The 23,659-nt window shown below is 42.2% G+C and overlaps 1 protein-coding gene across 2 annotated transcripts in view; it reads right to left on the bottom strand.

Moving 5' to 3' along the window:
• Positions 1-9,902, bottom strand: part of SGCE (sarcoglycan epsilon) — a 31,326-nt gene extending 21,424 nt beyond the window's left edge. For both annotated transcript variants that reach the window (XM_044428980.1, XM_044428981.1), the window contains exon 1: positions 9,795-9,902. In XM_044428980.1, the coding sequence (XP_044284915.1) occupies positions 9,795-9,879 (85 nt within the window). In that variant the 5' untranslated portion in view covers positions 9,880-9,902. The remainder of the gene's footprint in view (positions 1-9,794) is intronic.
• Positions 9,903-23,659: the final 13,757 nt, after the last annotated feature.

Here is a 23,659-nt window from a genome sequence, read left to right as displayed (position 1 = left end):
AAACAAAAAGTTAAAACAAGGAATATATTTAAAACTTAGATTAGAAAACTGTATTATCTCCATGTCGTATTATTGATAAAAGACACACAACACAACTGATACACTGGGTATAACACTCCAAGAAAAGTTTGATTAATCCCAAACATTTACAACCTAAACTCACCATTCTTCTTAGCAGCTTTTATGCTGCCGCTAACATAACTGATGATGTGCTTAGTCTTCCATTTAACTGTTCCGTTTATGCCATCAGCAGGGTGTAACAAAAAAGCTTCCCAAAATAAAACACATGCAAGACAAATTAATATCATGACCGCAGTTTTTCAGAAATTAAAGGTCACCAGTCAGAATGCATAGTAAGTAACGTTCTAACAGCAACTAAAGGTACCTATCTGCAGTATAATCCTATACCAGCTCACCTGCGTGTAACTCCACCGAACTCCATGAACAGAGTTCTCAATAGACCAGCCTAGAGTTTCCAATTAATTATATTCTAAAATTAAGGGCTTGAAGTGTCAGACACAAGTTTATTTAGTTTTTAAAAGTGTTTCCAACATTTTCTTGGTTTCCTTGGTGGGGAATGTTTGTGGTAGAATATAGATAGAATTTGTAACTGTGAGCAGCATGGTGGGGGAAAAGCTTAGTTGAAAGCTTGGTATGGGAGGAAAGAAGTCTTACAGAACAGAAAGGGGGTGGGCCTATCATCCATATCTGATTTCTATATATATTTACATGTATTTGAAAAATAAAATTTCTTCAAGCATTGTTTTTATGTCAACCCACTTGTTTTATTCAGCTGTAAATAAAGGAATAAGGACTGAGCTCATGTGCCCCTTCAGTCCATCTCTTAAACACTCAGTTCAATATTTTCTCAAACCAGCTTCCTAGTTCAAATGGTGGTTTAAGAAATGGTGGTTTAAGAAATTTAAGTGCTGAAGACAGGCATACAGCTCATCTGTAGCTGTTTGGATCAGAATTGTTATATCTGAAATGAGCCACTTGAAGCTAAGCTAAAATGCATAGTATTGATATGTATAGTTCACAGTAGTGTTATTGTTTATGGGCCACAACTATCGCCCTGCTTGCATACTGCTAGACCCAACCTATAACATGCTATAGGTCAGTGATGGCGAACCTTTTAGAGTCTGAGCGCCCAAACTGCAACCCAAAGCCCACTTATTTATTGCAAAGTGCCAATACTGCAATAAACCTGAATACTGAGGTTTTAGTTTAGAAAAAACAACTCACAGCCAGTCCAAGCAAATCTCAATCTCTCTCTCTCTCTCTCTCTCTCTCTCTCTCTCTCTCTCTCTCTCTCCTTGGCAGTGCACTGACTTGCCATGAGAAAGCTCGGACGAGTCATGGCTAATGAGTTGCGGCTCATGACGTCATTGCCTAGCGCTGCTACTCCTTTCCGAGCATGCACATGGCCTCTATGTGTGCTGTTATCCAATGCTCGGCTGCTGGCGTGATGCTGGAGCGACTTGGCTCACGTGCAGACAGAGAGGGTTCTGCGTGCCCACTGTGGCACGCGTGCCATAGGTTTGCCACCACTGCTACAGGTTGTTCAGAATGTATAATTATCAAGAAAGCATGCTAACTCTCACCACCAGATTGTTCCAGGTGCAGCTAGGCAAAGTTAAGGAGCCTAAGGACATTCTCTCCCTTATCATAAGTTACAAGTTGTTCAGGAGGGACAATTCAGTCTTGTAACCCAAGAACAAATCATGGGTAACATGTGTATATTGTTCCTCCCTTATATACCCATAATTCCAGATGTTATAATAAGCAGTCCAGGAACAGGTGACCCGTCAGGAGCTAACATCCTTGCTCATGCCCATTCAATTAAAACAAATAAGGGTTTAAAGAAACAGTTGTGATGTTAGAACCAAGTCTTTTAACAATTTAACAGTTGTAGTGGTTGAAAATACTCATTCTCAAACAATGCAGATCAACAAAATACCGTCCTGAGTGTCAACTAAATGTAATTGAATGCTGGCCTATATAAAATATTATTTCATGAATTAGAAGCAATGTTCCATGTTTTTTAAATGATTTTATGAACCATGTCATATTATTGTTGGTCCTAAATGTTACAGATGCATCTGACTTTTAAAACTTGGATTGTTCCATGAGATCATGAGAGATCATGTGTTTTAAGAAGAGGCAGTGTCTCAAGAGAACAAAATCACATATTATAAGTTACTGTAATTCAAAGCAAATGTTGTATGGGTTAAGCCAACGATTTAAGAAATAAGAGTAATTTCTCAGGAATCACATATAAATCTCAGATTAACAATGATCTCTCAGCTTTCACTTTAATGAAAAAAACAGAGAAAATGTGGTTTTATTATAACTTTAGAAACCTAGAAGGATACTAGTTTAATGTAAAGGATACCCTCATTTTATTTTTGCATCTTTTCCAAAACAAAAGTACTGGAGTGTAAGGTAGAGCCGGTAACACAGTACATTCCATGTTCTGGTGCACACAGAACTGAATGTTTCCTAGGCTGTTATATTTGATCGCAGGGCCAAGTGTGGCAGGGCCTGTAGCATCTCCCTTCATTGGAACCTGCAGAATGGTATGCTTGAAGCCACTTCACTTTCCTTGCCATTGTCAGGTTAATGCAGTAGCGAAAGCACCTCTCTAACCAACAAAATCTGTTGCTAGTGCCAGCCATTTTATTTCCCTCACTATTGGACCTCCAATATGTTGTCCCAAAGGAAATTAAAACAGTGGGCACAAGCAACAACTGCCCAAGCTCCAGCCTGGAGAAAAGGATACCAAGGGGACCACCAGGCCCAAGAGACCACAGCTGACATTTTTTTAAGCAGCAGCAAGTCTGGCAATGGGCCCTCCTGAAGACCTGGGCCATCAGCTTCTGCCTGAGAGCGCTGAGCCCTATTCAATCCCTTTTTCAAAGCCTGAGGTATTAATATCCTTCCCACACTGGTGGAAGAGCTGCGCTTACTAATTAAGAAGATGATGCAGATCATCTGCCACTTTCCCATCTGAGTTTTTGATCGGTGCATTAATGGAGGAAATGACCCTCTCAATCAAAAAAGATTAGGATAGATTCATATCTAGACTTCTACAAAAAAGTTTATCTTTGTTTCAGTTTGATACATGTTTGTCCCATACCAATGCACTTGATTGGCATTATAGCATTGACTTAGTTATTAAGTTTAGCAATAATTGTTTTATTCTCACATGTTCCAGCATTTATCCTTTGATCATTCTTTTCTCCTACCTTTGTTTTTCTGCACTATGAATGAATATTGACTTTTGCCATAAGTGATATTTCAATTTGTTTATGTATTGGGATAAGTATAGATTTATTTATAACTTGTTATACATGCCTCTGCAGTTATGTAAAAACAAACAAAAAGTTTTTGTTAAAACAGTTTCAGAGACAGTGTATACTATTTTTGTGATTACACTGATTATTGGATTTGTTATCAAATAATGATTATGTGAAAACATATGACCAGCCAGAAAATGTTATGGTCCAAAAGAGCTTGTGGCCAATTCATACTGGGAACATCAGCCTAATTTAGTTAGGATTCTGTGTACCCAATTTTGAAGGCCCTTAGGCAAGATACCCTGAGTCTATGTTCTCCCCTGCTATTGCTCCTCATCATTTATATTGTCTGCTTGACAGCAGTGAGCCAGTGAAGAAACGGGCCATGGCATCTACTGCTCCTCCTCCTCAGCGCCGCTGTTGTCCTGGTGGACCAATTCAAAGTGGCTCTTATCAGTGGGTCCACATTGGGTTGTGGGTGCTCAGCAGAGACACCAGACCTGACTCCCAGTAGAGATGTTGAAAAGGAAGCACAAGCACTATAAAAACTCAGGATCAACCATCCTGCTAGCCACTCCCTTAGTATCCACTGCAATTCTCAGAAGCAGCCTGCTGCAAGCAGTCCCCCCCCCCCACCATCCCGATATCAGTCCAGTATAGCCCAATTCACACATAATGTTGGAGAGGTCTGCAACAGATTCAAATACGTTTGGATTTCTATGCTCTGATTCTGTAGCAGATCCATTTTTCAAGTTGCACTGAGTCTGCAGATCAGTGGTTCACTTTTAGAGGACATTTGTGCACATTTGTATTTGTACAATTGGAATGTAATTCTTACACAGCCCTTTAAAAATGTTTCTGTTAATGAGTGGACGATGAAATGAAAGATGCCTGTCAGTTTGCAAAACACAACACATGCAATAAAATCCACATCTCCATTCCCATAACCTCTTCCTGTCACAGCACATGCATAAAAAATACAGACCTCCAGAGCCTATGACAGTGATGGCGAACCTTTTAGAGACCGAGTGTCCAAACTGCAACCCAAAACTCACTTATTTATTGCAAAGTCCCAACACTAAAATAAAACCTGAAAATTGAGGTTTTACTTTAGAAAAAACAACTCATAACCAGTCCAAGCAAATATCCTTGACAGCGTACTGACCAACCATGCGAAAGTTTGGATAAGTCATGACTAAACAGTCGCAGCTTGTGATGTCATCACCTGGTGCCGCTACTCCTTTCCGAGCAGGCGCATGGAAAGAGTATGAGCTGTTATCCAATGATGTTATCTGATGCTCAGCTGCTGGGGCAATGCTGGGGTGACTTGGGTCACATGCCGACAGAGGGCTCTGCATGCCAGCTGTGGCAAGCGTGCCATAGGTTCGCCGCCACTGGCCTAACTCTACCCTGGTGCACACCCCTACCCCTAATACAGGATGAAAGTTCCATTGAAAAGAGGGCGATCTTAAAAAACCCTTCCTTAAGTAGCTTTTTCTGCACGGCTCAACATTTCTGCCCATCCTAAACACATTCCAACCATCAAAATCATACCATGACACCCCATTTTTCTTACCCCAGTGATACCCTGTTTCACACCCCTTAGCCTGATATGGGTCTGAACTTCCAGTGGAAATAGGGTAATTTTGAAAAAGCCTTCACCAGTAGGTTTTTCTGCACAGCTCATCATTTCTGCCAATTCTAAATAAACTTTCCAACTTTCAAAATCTTAGCAGGAGACCTCGTTTTTCTAACCCTAACCCAGTGATGGTGAACCTTTTAGAGGCCAAGTGCCCAAACTGCAACCTAAAACCCACTTATTTATCACAAAGTGGCAACACTGCAATCAAACCTGAAAACTGAGGTTTTAGTTGAGAAAAAACAACTCACAGTCAGTCCAAGCAAATCTCTCTCTCTCTCTCTCTCTCTCTCTCTCTCTCTCTCTCTCTCTCTCTCCTTGGCAGCTCACTGACCGGCCATGCGAAAGCTTGGACAAGTCGCGACTAATGAGTCACAGCTTGTGACATCATTGCCTGGCGCTGCAACTCCTTTCCGAGTATGCGCATGGCCCCTATGTGTGCTGTTATCCAATGCTCGGCTGCTGGGGTGACTTGGCTCGCGTGCCGATGGCTAATCATGCAACCAGCTCACTGAGTATAGATTCCTTGTCCTTTGGCTTCACGTCCAAGTGTTGGAGATGATAACAACAATGACATAAATGTATATGCCACTTTCTAGTGGCTTTTCAAGGCAGTTAAGAGGGTATACCCCTATAACACCGCCAACATAGCAAAATAATCACTGGTCAATTCTAACCATACCAGTTGGGCCACCTCATTGTTGCTAGGACTCTACTCATGAGGGGCTGTTGTGCCAACCAAACCGGCAAAGTGGTGAATGGACTAAGATTTTCAACAAAATTTGTTGAAAACATGAGAAGTTTATCTTCATTTATCAACCAGCTTGGAAGACCAGGAAGAGAAGTGGAACTTGGCTGGATCAGCTGAGTACAATAGTGAGTTTCTATGCCCGTTAAAGGCCAGGATTATTATAGAGGTCTAAAAAATGTGGAGAAGGAAAGGGGATGGGAAACAGTGCTTGACTGTATGATGTAAGAATGCCATAGTTTGATAGGTCAATTTGTAATACTGAACTGTTTACTGCACTGGAGCCTTTGGCCGATCAGTACCCATGGATGCCAGTAAAGCCTCAGACATCTCCTTTGCTGCCCACAGAAGCACCCAACTGTTCAATTTTTTGTGAGTCCTGATACATTCTTAGGAAAGGAAGTTGCAGGCAGCTTTGCTTTGCTGTCTGTCTAGCCATCCAGCAAAAAGGGAAAAAAGAAAGTAAGAACATGTGTGCTTGTGGGGAGGGGTTTGGTGAACCACAGAAGAGAGCAAGGGTAGCAGAAATCCAGCGTGCAGGATTTGGGCAAACCAGAGAAAGGGCCTGGAAGGCTGGCAAAAAGCCATCATGAAGACTGTGAAAGCTAGCAGGACGGCACAGGAGAGGTAACACCCAGCAGGAAATTTGGGAAGCCAGTGGAGAACTATGGAGGCTAGTGAAAAACCAGCAAGAGGATTGAGAAAGCAGTGGAAAATTGGAAACAACCTAATTTTGGGGTGAGGGAGTGAGTAGTGATGGGCTGAATAAGAGAAAGAAGAGTGCATTTCTGTAATGGGTAGAGTTTGTAAGTGTGTGTCTGTGAATAGATGGTATGACCTGATATGTATGAAACAGAGAAACCATGACAAGCAAAGCTGTGTGGTTATCAAGATTCATGGGGTTCTACCTCAATGTGCTTGATGGATGATCAAACTTATGGAGGCAACTCTCTCCCTTCTGCCATCTCCTTCCCTCTGAGTCCTCCAGGTGGTATCCCAGGAGACACAGCCGGGAAGACTGAGGCTCCTATCTTTGAGAGCCACCACTGCAAGCCAATTTCAGAAACTTGTTGGCTCATGGCTTTGCATGGGAACTGCTGGAGGAGGAGAGGAAATGCCTTAAACAAAAGAGGGGGGAGATCAGTTGGAGGAAATCAATGGGGGATCAGTACCACCACTCAGCTGATCCTTGGTCCTCCCATTTGCATGCAAGAAGGGCTTCCCTCTGGTTTCTCACACCATGTGTCCTACAAGGGGTCTATGATTCAAAGTCAAATGCACTTTCTAAATCTTGGCTTTGACATATATTAACTTTAATCAGATTTCATATTCCCTGTTCTTGTAACACAGCTACCTAAATATTTCAGAATCTCCTGAACATTGTTTCAACTGTCATTTGTTCAGGAATTTGAACTTTCTATCTAGAGCATGATTTGAAATTGTATCTTGATATTAAGTATTTTAATTACTTTTCTTCAGAACTGTTTGTCTTTTAATAATGCAGGTAAAAGGAAACATGACAGAGGTGTACAGAATTATGCATGGTGTGGACAAAGTGAGTAGGAAGACATTTTTCTTTATTTCTCATAATACTAGAACTTAGGCTCATCCCATAAAACTGATTGGTGGGAGTTTCAGGACAATAATGAATACTTCTTCACATAGCACATAATTTAACTATGCAATTTGCTACCAGAAAATGTAGTGATGGCCACCAATTTCCTTGGAGAAATTCATGGGGGAGAATACTGTCAATGACTACTAGTCCTGACGGCTATTTGCTACCTCCACAGTAGAGATTGGGCCTGTTACAAATACAGCATTCTGAAGCTGAACTGGAAGAAGAGGTGGTGTGGGAATGCTTAGCTGAATTGTCAAGACCAACAAGTTTTGAGATATGCCAAGCATTTGGGAAGAACTAGACCACAGCTGGTTTGGAAAGAGACACTGTGGACCAGGAAGAAACAGATGGGGAAAAGGTGTAACTTTATCAGCCCAACTGGTCTGAAATCAAGTTAACAGAGTGTACCCATTAAGTAACATCTGGTGGTCCTACTGTCTTGCTTACAAGTAGCATGAATTCCCTGAGCAGGGTGTTAACTCAGTTTGGTGGGGAAAGGAGGTGGAAATTAAGTTTGCAATCAACTTCTGGGATTAGCAGAACTATTCAGTTAGAGGGGACCTGGGAGGCCTGAGCTTTAGTCTCCATTCAGGCATGAAGCTTGCCAGGTAACTCTGGACCAGTCAATCACTCTCAGCCTAACCTACCTCAAAGATTGTTGTTTTGATGATTAAAATAGAGTAGATGAGAACCATGTAAGCTGCCTTGGGATCCTTGCAAGAGGAAAGAAGGTGGAATAGTAATGCTGTGTAAAAAAATAATAATGGTTTTTAATTTTAGTATTTTTCACTGGAGTTAAATTGTTGTCGTCAGCCATTCAATTGCGTCCAACCCTTGGCCACTCTATGGATCACTGCTCTCCATGCCCCTCTGTCTCGCTCTTCCTCCTGCCAGTCCACCATGGTCAACCCAATGTCCTCCTTTATTGGTGTCCAGCCAACAGGTGCTGGGGCGGCCCCTTCTTTTCCCACTGATCATTCCCAGCATGACTGACTTCAAGTGAGTCAGCTCTCATGCCATGGCCAGTTAAATAGTGAAATGCAAAATATGTACATTCTTACTCAGCTCCATTCGAGACATGATGGAGAATGGCTGAACTGCATCTACTTTGTATAAAATGCCCTCACGTTCTATCCCTGGCATCTTCAGACAGAGTTGGGAAGGATTCCTGTCCAAAATCTTGGAGAAATGAACTGGCAACAGTGAGCTAGGTGGACCAATGCTCTGACACACGATAAGGCTTCTCCTATTTCTGCATGCACCTATTAAGGGCAGGGAATTCTCAGCTGCATTCGGAAGTTAAAGCCTCCTTCCACAGAAACTCAAAGACTGCAGTCCCAGCAATATTTGCCCATCCCAACAGTTGGAAAAGTGTTAAAACACCAGGTGCCCAGTGGGATAGTTCGCTTCCTTGAGTACTGCATGTCAAGTTTGTTCTGTGCATTATCAGACCTCATCATGAGCTCATTTGCTCTGGAAACCATTTCATATGCACTGCTTTGCCTTGGCAAGCGTTTAGTTCTGTTTTCCTTTTCTGGTAAGTAGGATACCCATACTTCAATTTGCTCAGTAGTCTTGTATCAACATAACCAAGGATGGAAAAAGACCTGCCTCTTATTCCACACCCTGAACTGACACACAAGCATTGCTGTTGGGTGGTCTGGCTTGCAACAGAGGAACATGGTTTACATTAACCATCATCTGCAGCCCTAGAGGCTGACTTAAACACACAACCTAAGTACTGTTCTTGAAGAAAAGGGAAGGGCAGAAAAGCATTGCAATATCAATGCATCTCCTCCTGCGTTTCAGTATCTCTAAACTGTATTCTTCCCTGGCATGCAATAGTCAGACATAAGTAATGACATTTTGTCTTTCTCCATACATTTCGAAAACCACCTTTTATCATTCTAAATGTGATGCTAAGTCGAATGTCATCTACCATGGCTGATTTTTAAAGTTCTTTTGCCGCATGTCCTAATTCGACAGGGCTCATAGAAAGCTGAACTGGATAAGGAGCGCCACGGACACAGGCGCCACCGGCCTTCTCTGCCCCTTCCACAATGTCCCTTTAGGCATGCCTGAAACTCGTTTTCGAAGATGCCTTTGTTTGTTTCAAGAGGCACGTCTGCAGCCAGCCAGGAAAGGCGAGACCTTCTTCCCCAGGCGAACCTGCACAGAGATGATCGCTCCCGCCCTCCGTCCGCTCCCCGCGTTGCAAACGTCCAGTAAAAAGCCATGGCACCCCAAGCCCTCCGTGGGAAGTGTCTTGGGAAGGGCGCAGGAGTGCGCGATGGCGCGGTCGCAGCCCGGAGAAATCACGCGGGAAGCAGGGGCGCGGGGAGGCTGCCGCAAGGCGCTTGCCACGGCCCGGGAGCCGCGGCGGTGCTGGGAGGAGGCGGCTCTGGAGCAGGCCGGAGCCGGAGGATGCGCAGTCCGAGCGAAGGGGGGCGCTCGCTCGAGCGGGGAGGGGGCTCCGCAGAGACCAACCTGTCAGCAAGAGGGTGGTGAGGGCAGCGCCGCTCCGCCTGCTCTGCGCCTGGGACCAGCAGGACCCCGCTGCACGGCGCTGCATGGCTCCCGTTCCCGCTCCCGCCGCCGCTCCTGCTCTTGCCGCTGCCGCTGCTCCTCCTCCTCCTCCTGCCGCCGCATCCTCCGCCCGCGCGCCGCCTGCTTTCCGCCTGACACAGCCATGCCGCCAGCAGCAGCATCGCTCCCTCCCACAGCCGAGGCACGCAAAGGCATCGCGGGGGAGGCAGGGAGAGGCCAGGCCTGCTCGCGGCGGGCGTGCCCTGGCCTCGCCTCCCCTCCTCGCTCCCCGGAGGCGGCTTGTCGGGCATGCGGCACAGGGGCTTGCTCGCTCCCCTCCTCGGCTTCTGGAATTGCGGGTAGCCTGCAGTAAGTGTCTTTGAACAGGGTGGCACCAGCGCCGCGGCTTCCCTTTGGACGGCTAACCTAGGCATAGATACCGTATCTCTCCAGAGTTCTTAACTGAGCCCGAGATCTTTTTTTTTTTTTTTATAGTTAGCATGGGGCGGAGGAGTTGCCTGTTTTATCTGTTTGTATGTCAAATACTTGCTGTTGCACAATATTAAATCTTTTATTATTTATAATCTGTGCAAATTGCCCAGAGAGCTTTGGCTATTGGGTGGAATGGAAATTTAAGAACTGGATGGATAAAGAGAAAGAAATGTTTTGAGCTTGTCCCATTGCATAGGCTTACAGCAGGTAACAAACATTTTAATGATAAGAATAAGACCTTCCAAAGAGCAACAGATGGAATGCACATAGGTGTGTGCGCACACACACACCAAGGTACATAATACTCAAAGCCAGCCAAGTTATTTTGGCACCTGAGGTAGAAATCCCACAAATACCTCTCCCTCTTTTTCTCCCTCAGTAAAAATGCAACAGTAATCCATTATCCAAGGATTTACTGCCCTTCCATGACATCCAAAATGAGCTGCCTGAGGCAGCTGCCTCACTCTGTTTCATGGTTACATAACTGCCATTATATACCATGTTACCATTTATACCACACTTCTAGGAATTAAGTTTAGCAATCATGAGATTAGTGTGATAAACAAAATGTTAAAATTAAGAATACATGTATTGTAGTAGCAGATTTACTATTTTTATAGCTCATTGAGCAACTAATAACTGTTTCCATATTACATTGTCAGTTCAGGTGAACAGAAATACTCTTTGGAGGACATTGGACCTCTCATCAGTTCTTCCGCTCAGTCATCCAAACAGATGCTAAGCACCACAAACTTATCTTTCCCACCCTTAGGTTTGCCCCCCATGGCACCTTTCTGGAGCAATCACTGCTGTTGCACAAATTCCCCCTCCATTCATTCTACATTTGTGCAGAGGTTAGGGAATGTTTGGCAAAGAAAGTTAAAAAAATATAAAGGCTGAGCAATAAGCAGGAGAAATTTGCAGAATACCAGTAATTGTTCCAAGAAGGAAATGCAAAAAGGGTGGAGCTAATAATTCCCCTTTCTGAACTTGCCAGAGATTCAGAGAAGTGTTGAAAGAGAGGAGGATGCTGATAAGTGTCAGTTCCACACTTAACAGTGAGAGGATTGTGCTGCCAAGTAGGAGATAATGTATCACCCCTCCAGTTTGGTGCACTTCATTTTCTTTATTGGTGCTTCTGAATTGTGGAAGTGGGTTTCTCCTTTGTCTTCAGTTATTTTTACTAAAGTTCTTTGCAACCATGTACAAATTACCAGATTAACCTACCAATTCACGTTGGTGCTGTTGACAGTGGAAGCATATAGAGACAATTAAGAAGGCCAGACCTACACGTTTTGCAGAGCAGAATCTGTGGACAATGGATATTGTGGAAGACCAGGTGGACAAATTACAGAAATTCAGATTAATAATTGTAATTTGTGCTAATGGGTATCATTAAAAATGGAATCTGCATATTGAATCAACTCACTTTTAATCAAGTCAAAACCAGCAAGGGGAACTGATATAAAATCAGCCATTGCCAAACTAGAAAAATCTGTCCAATTTTCATCCCCTCAGCCCCTCCCTAATTCTCCTATATTTCTAATTGGTTTTGGTATGCCTGCCTCTGCATAAGTCTAGGCTGCCCAAATTAGTCCCCCTGGAAAGACTGATCTATGGCCAGGAGGAAGCTAAGCTGTAGCTGCACTCATAAGACTTAAGTTTTGAGTAGACTATCATTTATTATATTTAATCTTGCATTTTCCCTTTGAAGGAAGTCAAGGCAGCTTACATAATTTCCCTCCTCTCGATCTTATTTTCACAACAACACCCCTTTGAGGTAGCTTGGGCTGAGAGTCTGTGACTGGCTCAATGAGCTGCATGGCTGATTGCCTGAGTCCCAGGCTAAGAAATTTGTTGACACTGATCAGAGGAAGAGGCAAATTCCTCTTCAACCTATGTAAAGTGATTTAGGGCAGGGGTGGGTTGTGCCTTCCAAGTGGTTTAGCCTACGACTCCCATCATCCCTCACCATTGGCTATGCTATAAGGCTGGCAGGAGCTGTAGGCAAGAATATCTGGAGAATGACAAGTTGCCCACCCCTGCTTTAGAATAAAACAGGATATACACACTATCAGATGTTGATGTCTTTACAGGTTGTGATGCCACCAGTGGTTTTGCTGGTAAAGGTAAACATTTTTGTTGGAAGGCTTTCCAGCAATCAGGTGAAAACATTTTAGGGTCTTGGGCAGAATACAACACCATTATATATTACAACTGCCACATTAGAATATTGTTTATGCAAGGTGTTTATGTACAACCCTACAAAAGTAGCATTGGAGATGTCAGATGGGCTCCATTCAAAAAAAATCACTAAATCAGAGAGGAGACTACAGTGTAGTCTTCTGCTCTTCAATTTGCCTTACTGTGGCCACTTTGCAAATATATGGAATGACAAAATGACATCAGTGAATATCTGGATTAGCAATCTCCAGAAGCAGGTTATGGATCAGTAATATGAGAAAATAATTTTGTACATAAGAAGACCACAATAACACCTGGTTCAAGGGCTGTTGCACAGTTGGTGAAGTGTTCCTTTAATAAGACTTTGCAGATGCCATCACCCTGGAATGCATGCACTGACTTTCTAGTGGTATGAAAGCAAGTGATGATGGCACTTAGAAGCTTGAACAGCAGAGGATGGAGGACACACAGACATCCAATGATGAAAATGAATATGATCGAAATATACATTATTATTGTATGCATACTTGCTTGGTATGAGTTAAATTATATACGATCCATAGGTAGCATAGGCTGGTATCACTAACATGTTTCTACTTCTGCCTTCATTTGTATATTGAAACACCCGCAAAGAACCTGGTGCCGGAGGTCAGACTAGATGGCACAGGAGGCCCCTTCTGACTCACTCTGTTTCTATGTTTCTAACCTATGGCAGCTTGCAAAATTGTCTTCTCCATTTTACCCTCACAACAACCCTCTGAGGTAGATTAGGTAGAGAGTCAGGTATTAGTCCAGAGCCACCTGGTGAGCTTCAGAGCCTAGTGGGACTAGAACCTGGTTCTCCTAAGTCCTAGCCATACAGCAACCACTACTCTTCATTGGCGCATCCCTATTTAGAGATGTGAAGACAATGATCTGCAATATCTCTGCAGTGGGTTTCGAATCACTTCACCAGGGTGGACAGTATATAGCCCTGCCATGCTCTGATTCAGCTGTCTAGTTACTACACAGTGGGAACGGAGACATTAATGTCCATATGCAAATGTTTTCATCTCTGATCAGGCATCAACTGTACATGGCCGTAGGGCAGTACAGTAGCAAGAGAAAAATCTGTTTAAATTACAAGTTCGGGTGGCCCACTGAAGATACCTTCCCGAAGACCCCTTCAAATGCTGGCACTGCAAAAGTGGATTGCCCATGGATAACAACTGAGGCACCCACTAACTGTTGGATTTCAACTACTGTGTTTTGATCATGCCACAAAGATTGGACTATAGTTATCTAACTGGGAGGAAAAAATGTATGCACTGGTTTTTCTTTTCTACTAATAAAGAATATACGCTGTCCTTTTCAACTATCTTACCTTTTTTTGTTCTGTACTATTGTATGTTTGGTTTATTTTTGTGACTTACGAATTAGGAAAGATGTATATTGCATTAGTGCCTACAATATAAAACTGAATCTCTAAAGCAAAATGTGCAACTTTGCTATTGAACCTGAAAAGCTATAGTGGCTGGATTCAGACAACTATGGGGGGAAAGAACCCCCTGGGGAAGTCACTTTCTGTTTCCCTGTGAATGCTGCGTACGTGCCATGTGACCTGCCTAATTACCCTTCTGGCATGCTGCTTGTTGTGACACCCAAACCCAGTGAGGTGTGCAGGTGGGGTAGCTTTGAAATCACCCCTGAACCCTGCAACAAGCCATGGGTTCAGGGGTGATTGCAAAGCAAATGCAACCCTGCAAGCAGAATTTTATTACACTTTTAGCAGATCGGATATGATGGGAACTGGCTAATAGCAATACAACTATCATTTGACAGCATGATACAGATGACTGGTTAACCAAGAAAACAATTGCGAGTATATAGGGCATGTACATAGGGAACGCCATGTTCAAAACCCTGCCTACCCATGCAGCTCCCTGAATGGCACTGTGCTTTCCAGCAAATGTAACAGAATAAGTAGCACCCTCTGTTAAACTTCACTGTTCTGAATAAACAATACAGCTTTCATAACATTCTTATGCTGCCCAGTGCCAACTGCTGACCTTCAAAACCTCCCTACAGATTGAAGTAATTCATCATAAACACTGGGTTTTTTAAAACAATTTTCTGCAGTGCTCTATAAGTACATGTTGCTATTGTTCAATCTGTGCAGTGGTTTTAGATTAGCCCATATGAAATACATTTTTTATTTTTTCTGCAGAAATTAATTTTTGTCAACATCTTGCTTTTTTAACTAGGGAAGCACAATGAAAGGAAAACAGCCATTTGCTTAAGAGAGAACAGACAGGTAGCATCATTAAAAGCTGGATTTTAATCAAAAACATTATTTAATGTAGTTGTGCTTTGCATTGTATTTCTTTGTTTTTTCTGTACTGCTTGCTTTTTGTACAGCACAGAGTACTGAATTACAGAGAGAGGAAGCATTATTTGCTGGAGCTTGGCATATCTGTTGGAAAATTTATCACGTGTCCAGAAACAGTGCTGTACATACCCAAAAATGGAAGCAATGAAAAACTCATTTGAAAATTGTTTAAAAACAACTTCATGGGTGCAGTCAAGTTGCCAGTCCAGCATTTTTGTAGGCAAACCATACATCTTTGTGACACTGATGCAGTGGTCTAACTCAAGTATTTATGCACAGTTTCTATAGCATTTTAAAAGCAAATGTTTGGCAAAGGTAGCACTAGGAGTAGATGAAAACCATGGCAAAAGTATAACATTGGTAAAACTGTAAGAAATATTTTTAGATACTGTAATTCTCACTGGTTTTTAATAGCAAGGGGAAACCTTCCAGGAAGAAGCAGATTCAAGGCAGATTTGAGCCTCTGAAACTTGCATTTTAATCAATTCAATCAGTTGCATAATCAAGTGATCATCTAAAACAATTTTTTGATAAGCATTGTTCAGGTACTATATGATTCATAACACATACAAGAAACTGAATAACACTGCATATCATTGCATTTTGCCATGTGTTCTGATGATTTTTTTTGTACCTCAAGTATAGTTGACAAGTTCCTAAAAGGGAAGATGAGGCCCCTGCATTCTAAAAAATTCCTTTAAAGAATTGCTCAAGTCTGTCAACCAACTCTTAGTTCTTTCACTTGGACGGCCTGACTCTCAAGGTGTACAACTGGTCATTAAACATGCAACAGTGATGGAACTAATAATGGTTTTTCTAAACATTTTCAAAGGCCCACTGACATTTGTGACAAAGTCAATATAGAGGGGTGATAATTATGTTATTGTAAAATGAAATTCCTTTCAAAGCCAGTCTGTGGCCTAGTTCAAATGTACCAAAAACCATGCTCAAACTAACACAAACCTCTGTATCTTGCCCTCACACCCCCTTCCCATGCAACAAAAGTTTCTGAAACTGGTTAGGAACAAACCATAGTTTGTTAACAAGCTAGGATAGTAAACCAGGAACAATTACACAGAAGTCCTTGGAGGGGTTGCTATGTCCACAGTAGGTCTTGGGGAAAAAATTATATTTTTGAGGTCTGCTTAAACGCAGCATGCTACCTAAAAGCACACCATTTGGGGAAATGGAGACAGATCTTCCTCCTTCCCACTTGCCACTGCAGCAGTAATGGGTAGAACTGGGCAAACGAGGCAGAATTTGCACAGGTGGAACAGAAAAGGAACAAGAAAATGATGGTGTGAGGGCTACATGGGGGAAGATTTGGAACCTTCCAGGAGGATGGAAGAAGGATTGTGCCCCACACTTGCCCATCACTCATTTCACTGAAATAATTGGATATGCTTAAGTTTATCCTTGCCTCCGCTTCCCTATTCTTCTTTTATCTATTTTTCTTCATTTTTAGATTGTGAGCCTATGAGGCAGGGAACGGCCTCCTCATTATTTCTGAACTTTCATAGACATAGATGATACTATATATGCTGCTGCTGTTGCTGTTGGAAGGATGGTTTAGATCAGAGCTGCTTGTGTGTGTTTATTCTCCATTCTCACAGCACACATAAGTTATACATTCACTTTTGTTTACACGGTGCAACAGCCTCCAGGGGCAGAATACTGGCTGTAGTCATTGTTTGCCAGTTCAGGTATCACAGGAAACCACAGCTCTGTGCTTGGAAAGCCACTCAGACCATGTTATCTGGTTCTGTTTTGCCAGCTGATGACAAACCATGGCTTGTCAATTCAGACATACACAAAACCCGTTAAACTTATTAGGTGGCCTTGTGGAAGTCACACAAAATAAGGCTTGTGAAAAAGCAATATTCATAGTTCTGTCATAAACGAAATCTCAGGTCCTTGTGCCCCTTCCCACTGTGAAAAACCTTCCTACTGTTTTTCACAGTCTCTTACGCAGGGCACTAAACTAGCAGAAAAGCTGATATCACTAGCTTTTTAGTTAAAGGATTGTGTCTTTGTCCATGTTTTTCTTTTTCTTACTCATTATAATATGGTGTGATTTATCTCAGTAACTGCTACTCTGGAGCCCTCTGTAGGCCAAATACAGAAACTGAAACAAGGATTGGTCTGTGCAAAGGTGATAGGAAAGCCAGCTGTCAAAATACTGTACAATAATAATATATTTAAGACTTTTAGGATTATAAACTGGCATAGAGCTTTAAAAGCGCCCTTCAGCTGGCAGAGCTTGCATTTTAATTTAGAACAAGGTGAATGACAAGAATAAAAATGGCAAGGGCAAGAGAGGAAAATATGACTTTGATACACCCACAAGCAGTAACGATAAAATGCTGTGAAGAAAATTCTGAATGCCACTCATCTCCTGCTATATGCTTTGTTGCTATAAAGGGGAAGAAGATGATTTTCATGAACAAATAAGCCCATGATACTGTATCTTCCTCTGATTTGTTTCACAACAGCATTGCATTCTATAGAAAATTTACTAATTCTTCTATCCTGTAATTGGGATGAAGGGCAAATGAATTGAGTTCTAGAGGCATTGTTTATGCTGAGTAATGTTGAGGGCATCCCCCTCTTTTTTATTGCAAAAAGGGCTTTTGCTAGCAAAACCATCAGCACTATAAAGGAGCTATGAAGTTGAGGCATGCATATTATGGACTAAATAAATTAAAGGCACCATCTTATGCTTGTTTAGACAGAAAAATGCCTAGCTGGGGAATGCAAGGAGTTGTAGAACTTCTTCCTATTTAAGCATCCATAGAATTGCACTCTGAATTATTTCTAAAGCATGTCCCCTTTAACACCTTCAGCTGAGGGATTTGTGGTGCTGTTTCTCTGAGACATAGAGGTGAAGGGTGGGCTACAAATGCAAATTATTGCATTGCCTTCTTGCCTTCCCCAGGAATTGTCAAAGCATGAGAATGGCCTGCTTGTGATATCAAGAAAAATCAGCCATCAGCTTCAAAATGTGTTATTCTGTAAGAGAATTAAAATGGCTTCAATATGTCAGAATGCAATATGTCAGTCCACTCTGGCTGGGAATGATGGAACTTGTAGTCCAAATCTGGCGGACATCAGGTTGAGGAAGTCAGCACAATGTCCTATATTTGAGATTCCAGTCTCTGATTTCTTGTCATCTGCATTCATGAACTATCATGAGGAATCTCTAAGTGATGGATGTGAGGAGAGTGCTGTGATTAGCTTGAAGCAAGTTTTTAGCATCTGCCTTGGTGTGCGAGGGCATCCCTTACATTTTATTTGGTATCATCATTCATTAGCAACACTGCAAGCTTGCACTGCTGAATTGAGAACAGGTTCAATAGGGAGAAAAGCCAGACCGAAATCAGTGGGACCTGTTCCCAGTTCAATGGGCTTGGGACTGGAGTACTTTGTTCATAATAAAGATACATTCTCAAAGGAGCATATGCCATTTTATGGGCTTTTTAGCATTTTATGTGCTACCTCAGGATATACACTTTTTATGTGCTAACTCTGAATAGACACTTATTTCTCCCCAAATGCAGACACTCAGGCTGTGCTGCTGATGCAGGGCCAGCCCTACCACAGGCAGCAGATTGTAGCTGCCATGCATGTGCAGAAAATTGCTAGTTTATTTCATTTATTACTATCTCTGTACTCTTAAGGGTGGAGAGAAGGTGCTTGTGGGATTTTCTGCCTCAGGCATCAGAATAATTTGCTTGGCCTTGGTATTATGAAGTTGAAAGGGGTGGGGTGAACAGGTGTTGCTCATTCTCAAGTAGCAACATATCTCAGGCTGGCCCTGTTATAATGTTTTTTACTCTGAACTATCCCATTTTCTCTGGAGTGAACTTTTTACCATCATACTTCCCTATTGTGGCTTAATGTGGGCAACATTAATTTAGCTACCCCTGTCGAAGTGTTCACTTTAGCCACTCTGTACCACAACTGCAGCATGGGATGGGAGACTCTCCTCTCCCTTCCCCTCCCACAGCACTCTTCCTTCTCCCCTACTTTCTTTTTCCCCTCTGTCAATATAGGGGACGCATTACCCAGGGCCCAAGATACTCACATTTGATGACCTTAAAACCATGGGAGTCCAGTGAAGGCATTGCAGAAAGGAAAGCAAAGTATCAAATGTAAGAAAAGATATGTGAGAAACTCACTGTGAATCATTACATCCAATATTTTACAATATAGCCATCTTGTTTTCATTTGCATCTTTAATTTGATTGGTTATGTTGTTTAATCATCAATCATTAGGCACCACAAGACTTGTGAACTGTGCTATAATGGTGGCACGAACATGTAAAAATCCTTGGAGATCTCCCTTCAGCAACATCATTCTCACTATGTTTGTTGACATTTTAGTTCTACAAATGACACTGGAGATGGTTTCCATGGAAACTAAGGATCTAGCCACACACATTCTCAAAACAGCAAATAAGAATATCTGCTTCCTACTACTGATCAAATATTGAATGTAATCTATATCTACTAGAAAGTCCTGGAGGGTGAAGAGGCTTCAGCAGAGGGGTTCAAAGGGGGCTGCCCCTTCCATATCATATATATTAATAACCTTTCAAGATCATATATATAAATAACAAAGTCATCCTCTAGTGTCAGTCTAAATGTTGTCAGAACAACACCATCCACAACAAGAGGGAGGTATCAGTAGATTTGGGGGAATTCCAGGATTTGCAAAGATACAAAAAGGGAGGAAATTTTAGGATCTGAAATAAAACCAGAAATATCCAAAAGAGGACTGGGTATGCTGAGCATAGGCTCTTGAAGGTGCAATGCTACACATGCTCAGACAGGAAAAAAGTCCTTTTGTGCTCTGAATGTCTATCCAGGGAATGGCAAGGACAGAAAATGGGGAAATGGAATAGAATATCCTGGAAAGGAGTACAGGCAGTCCCCATGTTATGAACATCTGAGTTACAAACAACCCATACTTATGAACGAACTGCCATAAAGCATATTAATTTAAAAAATACTGCAGGAAATCATAATCACCAGATTTGGGGGGTGGGGGTGGGGGAGGAAGCAAAAGGGGAATAGGGGGGGGGGCTCCAAAGCATCACTGTAGAGAGAGAAGAAGTGAAAAGGGAGAGAGGGAAACCTCCAAATCAGGCCTTCTGGCCCACCTATCTGGGAAGGAAAATCTGTCCAGCATTTCCATGTATAGATACGTATATAAATACATTTCCTTGCTGCAAAGAGAAGGCACTGATGAGTCTGGGCAGGGAAGGGGGGCTAGAGATATTTTCCAATTTTCCATGGGAGTCCCATGTTCTTAGCCCCTGTGAATGTAGTGGGACAACTGTACGTGATCTGACTTGCATGTAAAATTGACTTAAAAACAAGTTTCCATTTTCTCAGGAACGGAACTTCTGGGGACTGCCTGCATGGCTGGCTGAAATGGAGCACTCCATACTACAGCATTTTGTTGAAGGTCTCATGTAAAGATGCATATAAAAAAGAAAGACCTTGACAAAAGGTCCTTCAGGGTACCAGAAATACTCCATTCCTGAATGGAAGAGCTTTACTCATTCACTTCAACAAAAGAAAAATTTACACAGGGATGTACAGAACTGTCTGCTCCACAGGAAAAATAAAAGAACTGTCACAGGAACATCATGGGCACACTGAAGAACACTTAAAGCCCTGGATCACTATGTATCCACAGTCATCTTGACCTTGCCAAATTGCTTTGAAGTGATGTTTTAAGGTGATCCATAATGATAAAATGTCAATGTGACACAGAAGCTCCAGAGACGTGCACTACCTTTGGAACACTGCTTTACATCGCCCTTGTTATTTTGAGTGGAGTTGGGCAAGCCAAGAGCTGGTAAGGAATGATTAAAAAATAGTGTTGCCCTATGTTCTACTACTTTACAGAGGACAATCCAAAACATATAAGAAGGGAAAGTAGGGAAGCTGAAGTTGCTCGTTAACATTTCACACCCAATCACAAAAGCCGCCTGGTCACCGTCTTTCCCACTGTGAGATTATGTTGTATTTGTATTTACATTATAGTTATTATTTCCAAATTTGCATCAATGCCTATACATTAACAGATGAAAATCTAATCTCTTTCCTCTTTTGTCCCTCTTTTTTGGTGATGCAGAAGTGGCCAACCTAGTAAGAAGACTGAAAGAGTGACCAAAGAAAAGCTTATTGTTTGTGCAAGCCGCTTCAAAAACTTTCTAAGCCTCACTGCTGAAGAGATTGTGAGGCTTTTTTGCCCATGAACTGGACACATAGAAACAGAGCGAGTCAGAAGGGGCCTCCCGGGCCATCTAGTCTGACCCCAGCTCCAGCCGGCTCCGCTCACTACATGCCCACCACATGGACGTCCAGCCTATCCTTGAACACCCGCACCGATGGGGCCTCAACGACCTCTCTTGGAAGCCCATTCCACACCCTCGGGGTCCTGACTGTCAGGAAGTGCTTCCTGGCATCCAAATGGAACCTTGGCTCCCTGAGCTTTGCTCCATTGGAGCGCGTCCTGCCTTCCTCTGCGGGGGAGAACAGGTCTCTACCCGCCTCCGTGTGACACCCCCTCACATACCTGTATGTCGCCAACATATCTAGACACTGTACCAAATGAGATGCTAAACTCTCCTGACGCTAAATTCAAATAACTAGGACCACTGTGTACCATGGTTACCATTGCACCATATAGGCCTGTCCTCTTCACATGTGGAGGTGTTAGGGACTACGCCAGTGAGGACTTCAAACTTTTTCTCCCATTTTCCATGTTGAAATGTGAAATAGGAGTAAAACATCTCTATTGTAACAATTCTATTGTAATGTCATGAAAAACTCCATTCCATTTTCAAAAGAAAACAAGAGTTTTCTTAAAGAATTCTCTTTCTGATGCAACTGTTGATGTCATAATAGAGTTCAGAGGGCTACTTTTTCCTTTCTTTTACATTGCTCCACAATAAGCAATGACATCTAATGCAGGGAGGAGAAAAACTGCCAATCTTGCATCTTCAAGGGTAAGTGCTTTTTTGATGGGCAGTATTTTATTTTATTGACATTATAACAGCATATATGTAACAGTTCTGGAAAACTAATAACATTTATTTAAGACAAAATCATAGGTGCCACAATGGATCGTTGTATTCATCCTTTCTGGCATAAAATATGGAAGGGCAGGAAGATATTAATTAATTCCTTAATTGATTTGGAACTAACCTGAGTCAGATCTCACTGAAACTAATGGGGCTTGATGTAGTCATGACTAATTTTTCACACTGGTTGCAGTAGAACCCAAGTGGAACTAACTTGGATCCAACTCAATGAATTGAAGTAGGATGACACCAAAACAAGTAGGAGATAACTTTCCTACAGAGAAAGCTTTCTAACATGCAAGGTTCATAGAGTTGAATGCTTTTTCATAGCTCTGCAAAATGATATATTTAATCAGTGAAGTTACATTTTAAGCCATTAAGGAACGGAGTCATACTCAAGATGAATGTGAGGCTAATGTGTATTATATATGTGATACTTTGAAATTGTACCTTGGCTGCAATCACATACTTATTTACTTGGGAGGATCTCCCATACAAATCACTAAGAGTTATGCTATGAATAGACATCCACAGAATTGCACTAGACACATCACTTACAAGGCACTAGAAACTTGTTTCTCCTGGTTTTTCTGCTATAGTGGGGGCTGGGAAACCTTTTTGTCTCCATGCAGCAGCCTTCCCAGCACACTTGTTCTCCCACCATCCTGCCAAACAGCTTAGCTGGCTGATGGTCAGAGGAAGCAGACATTTACTAGGATGTGGCTGGCAAATTTCAGCAGGCTGTGTGCTGCCCACACATTCTCTGTGTGCTATAGAATAGTGACTCTCTGCAGCAGGTATCCCCAGTATGGTGCCTCCCAGATGTGTTGTATTGCAAGTCCCATCATTCCCTGCCAATGTGATTATTAACTGCTTAGCAATAATCCTGAGGCTCATCATTACACCCTGGCAACCAGTCCATTTCCTGCTTTTTCCCATTAACTCAGTACTATTTGAGCTTTCAGCCAACATCACAAAATGCAAGGAATTAATGGTGAAGTTGCTTTTTTAAAAAAGAAAATCCTCATCCCATGGGAGAATTTTTGATATATTGTCATTTTGAATCAATGTATCTGCTGTCATAATGTAGGGTGATCACTGCAAAGTCTCACACCTGGCAAAACAGACTTCTGATTTCTCTAGATTTTATAGGATGGATTGTGCATTTATGGCCACATGAGAAGAAGCCGGTTTCTGTAGGTGATTACAGCCAAACTCTCTAATGTGCTAGTTAACTGCATACCTTACCTGTGACTATAGTTTCAGTAGGAGATGGCTCTGTCAGAAGGATGCCAGAGGATCTTATCACCATTATAACATTCGTGCAATTGCTGCACTGTCTGTCTCTCTCTCTCTCTCACACACACACACACCCCTTTAAAATTACTAGTTACAAAGGTGGCTTAGCAATAAATCGATTAATATAAGTTTTAAAAATCAGAGACAGCTATTTCAAATACCCTGGGCAAACTACAAGATGATGAAATATAATGAAGAAGGTTCTTTGACACAAATTTCCTACAAGCTTGAACAATATGGAGACCTTCTTCTATCTATATATCTGTATCTATTTGCTGTCCTTTGTCCTCATTTGGAAGAGAATGGCTTCTGCCCAGATGGTCGATGCTCACTTTAATGAACAACTATGTTTTTGAGCTTCCTTCAACCATACTGGCAATCTGTAA

This window comes from Varanus komodoensis, unplaced genomic scaffold (assembly GCF_004798865.1).
Source record: "Varanus komodoensis strain SLA01 unplaced genomic scaffold, ASM479886v1 scaffold2, whole genome shotgun sequence".
NCBI classification, from domain to species: Eukaryota; Metazoa; Chordata; class Lepidosauria; order Squamata; family Varanidae; genus Varanus; species Varanus komodoensis.
The sequence above is the reverse complement of the archived record's forward strand: the minus strand, read 5'-3'. Positions and strand labels throughout refer to the sequence as shown.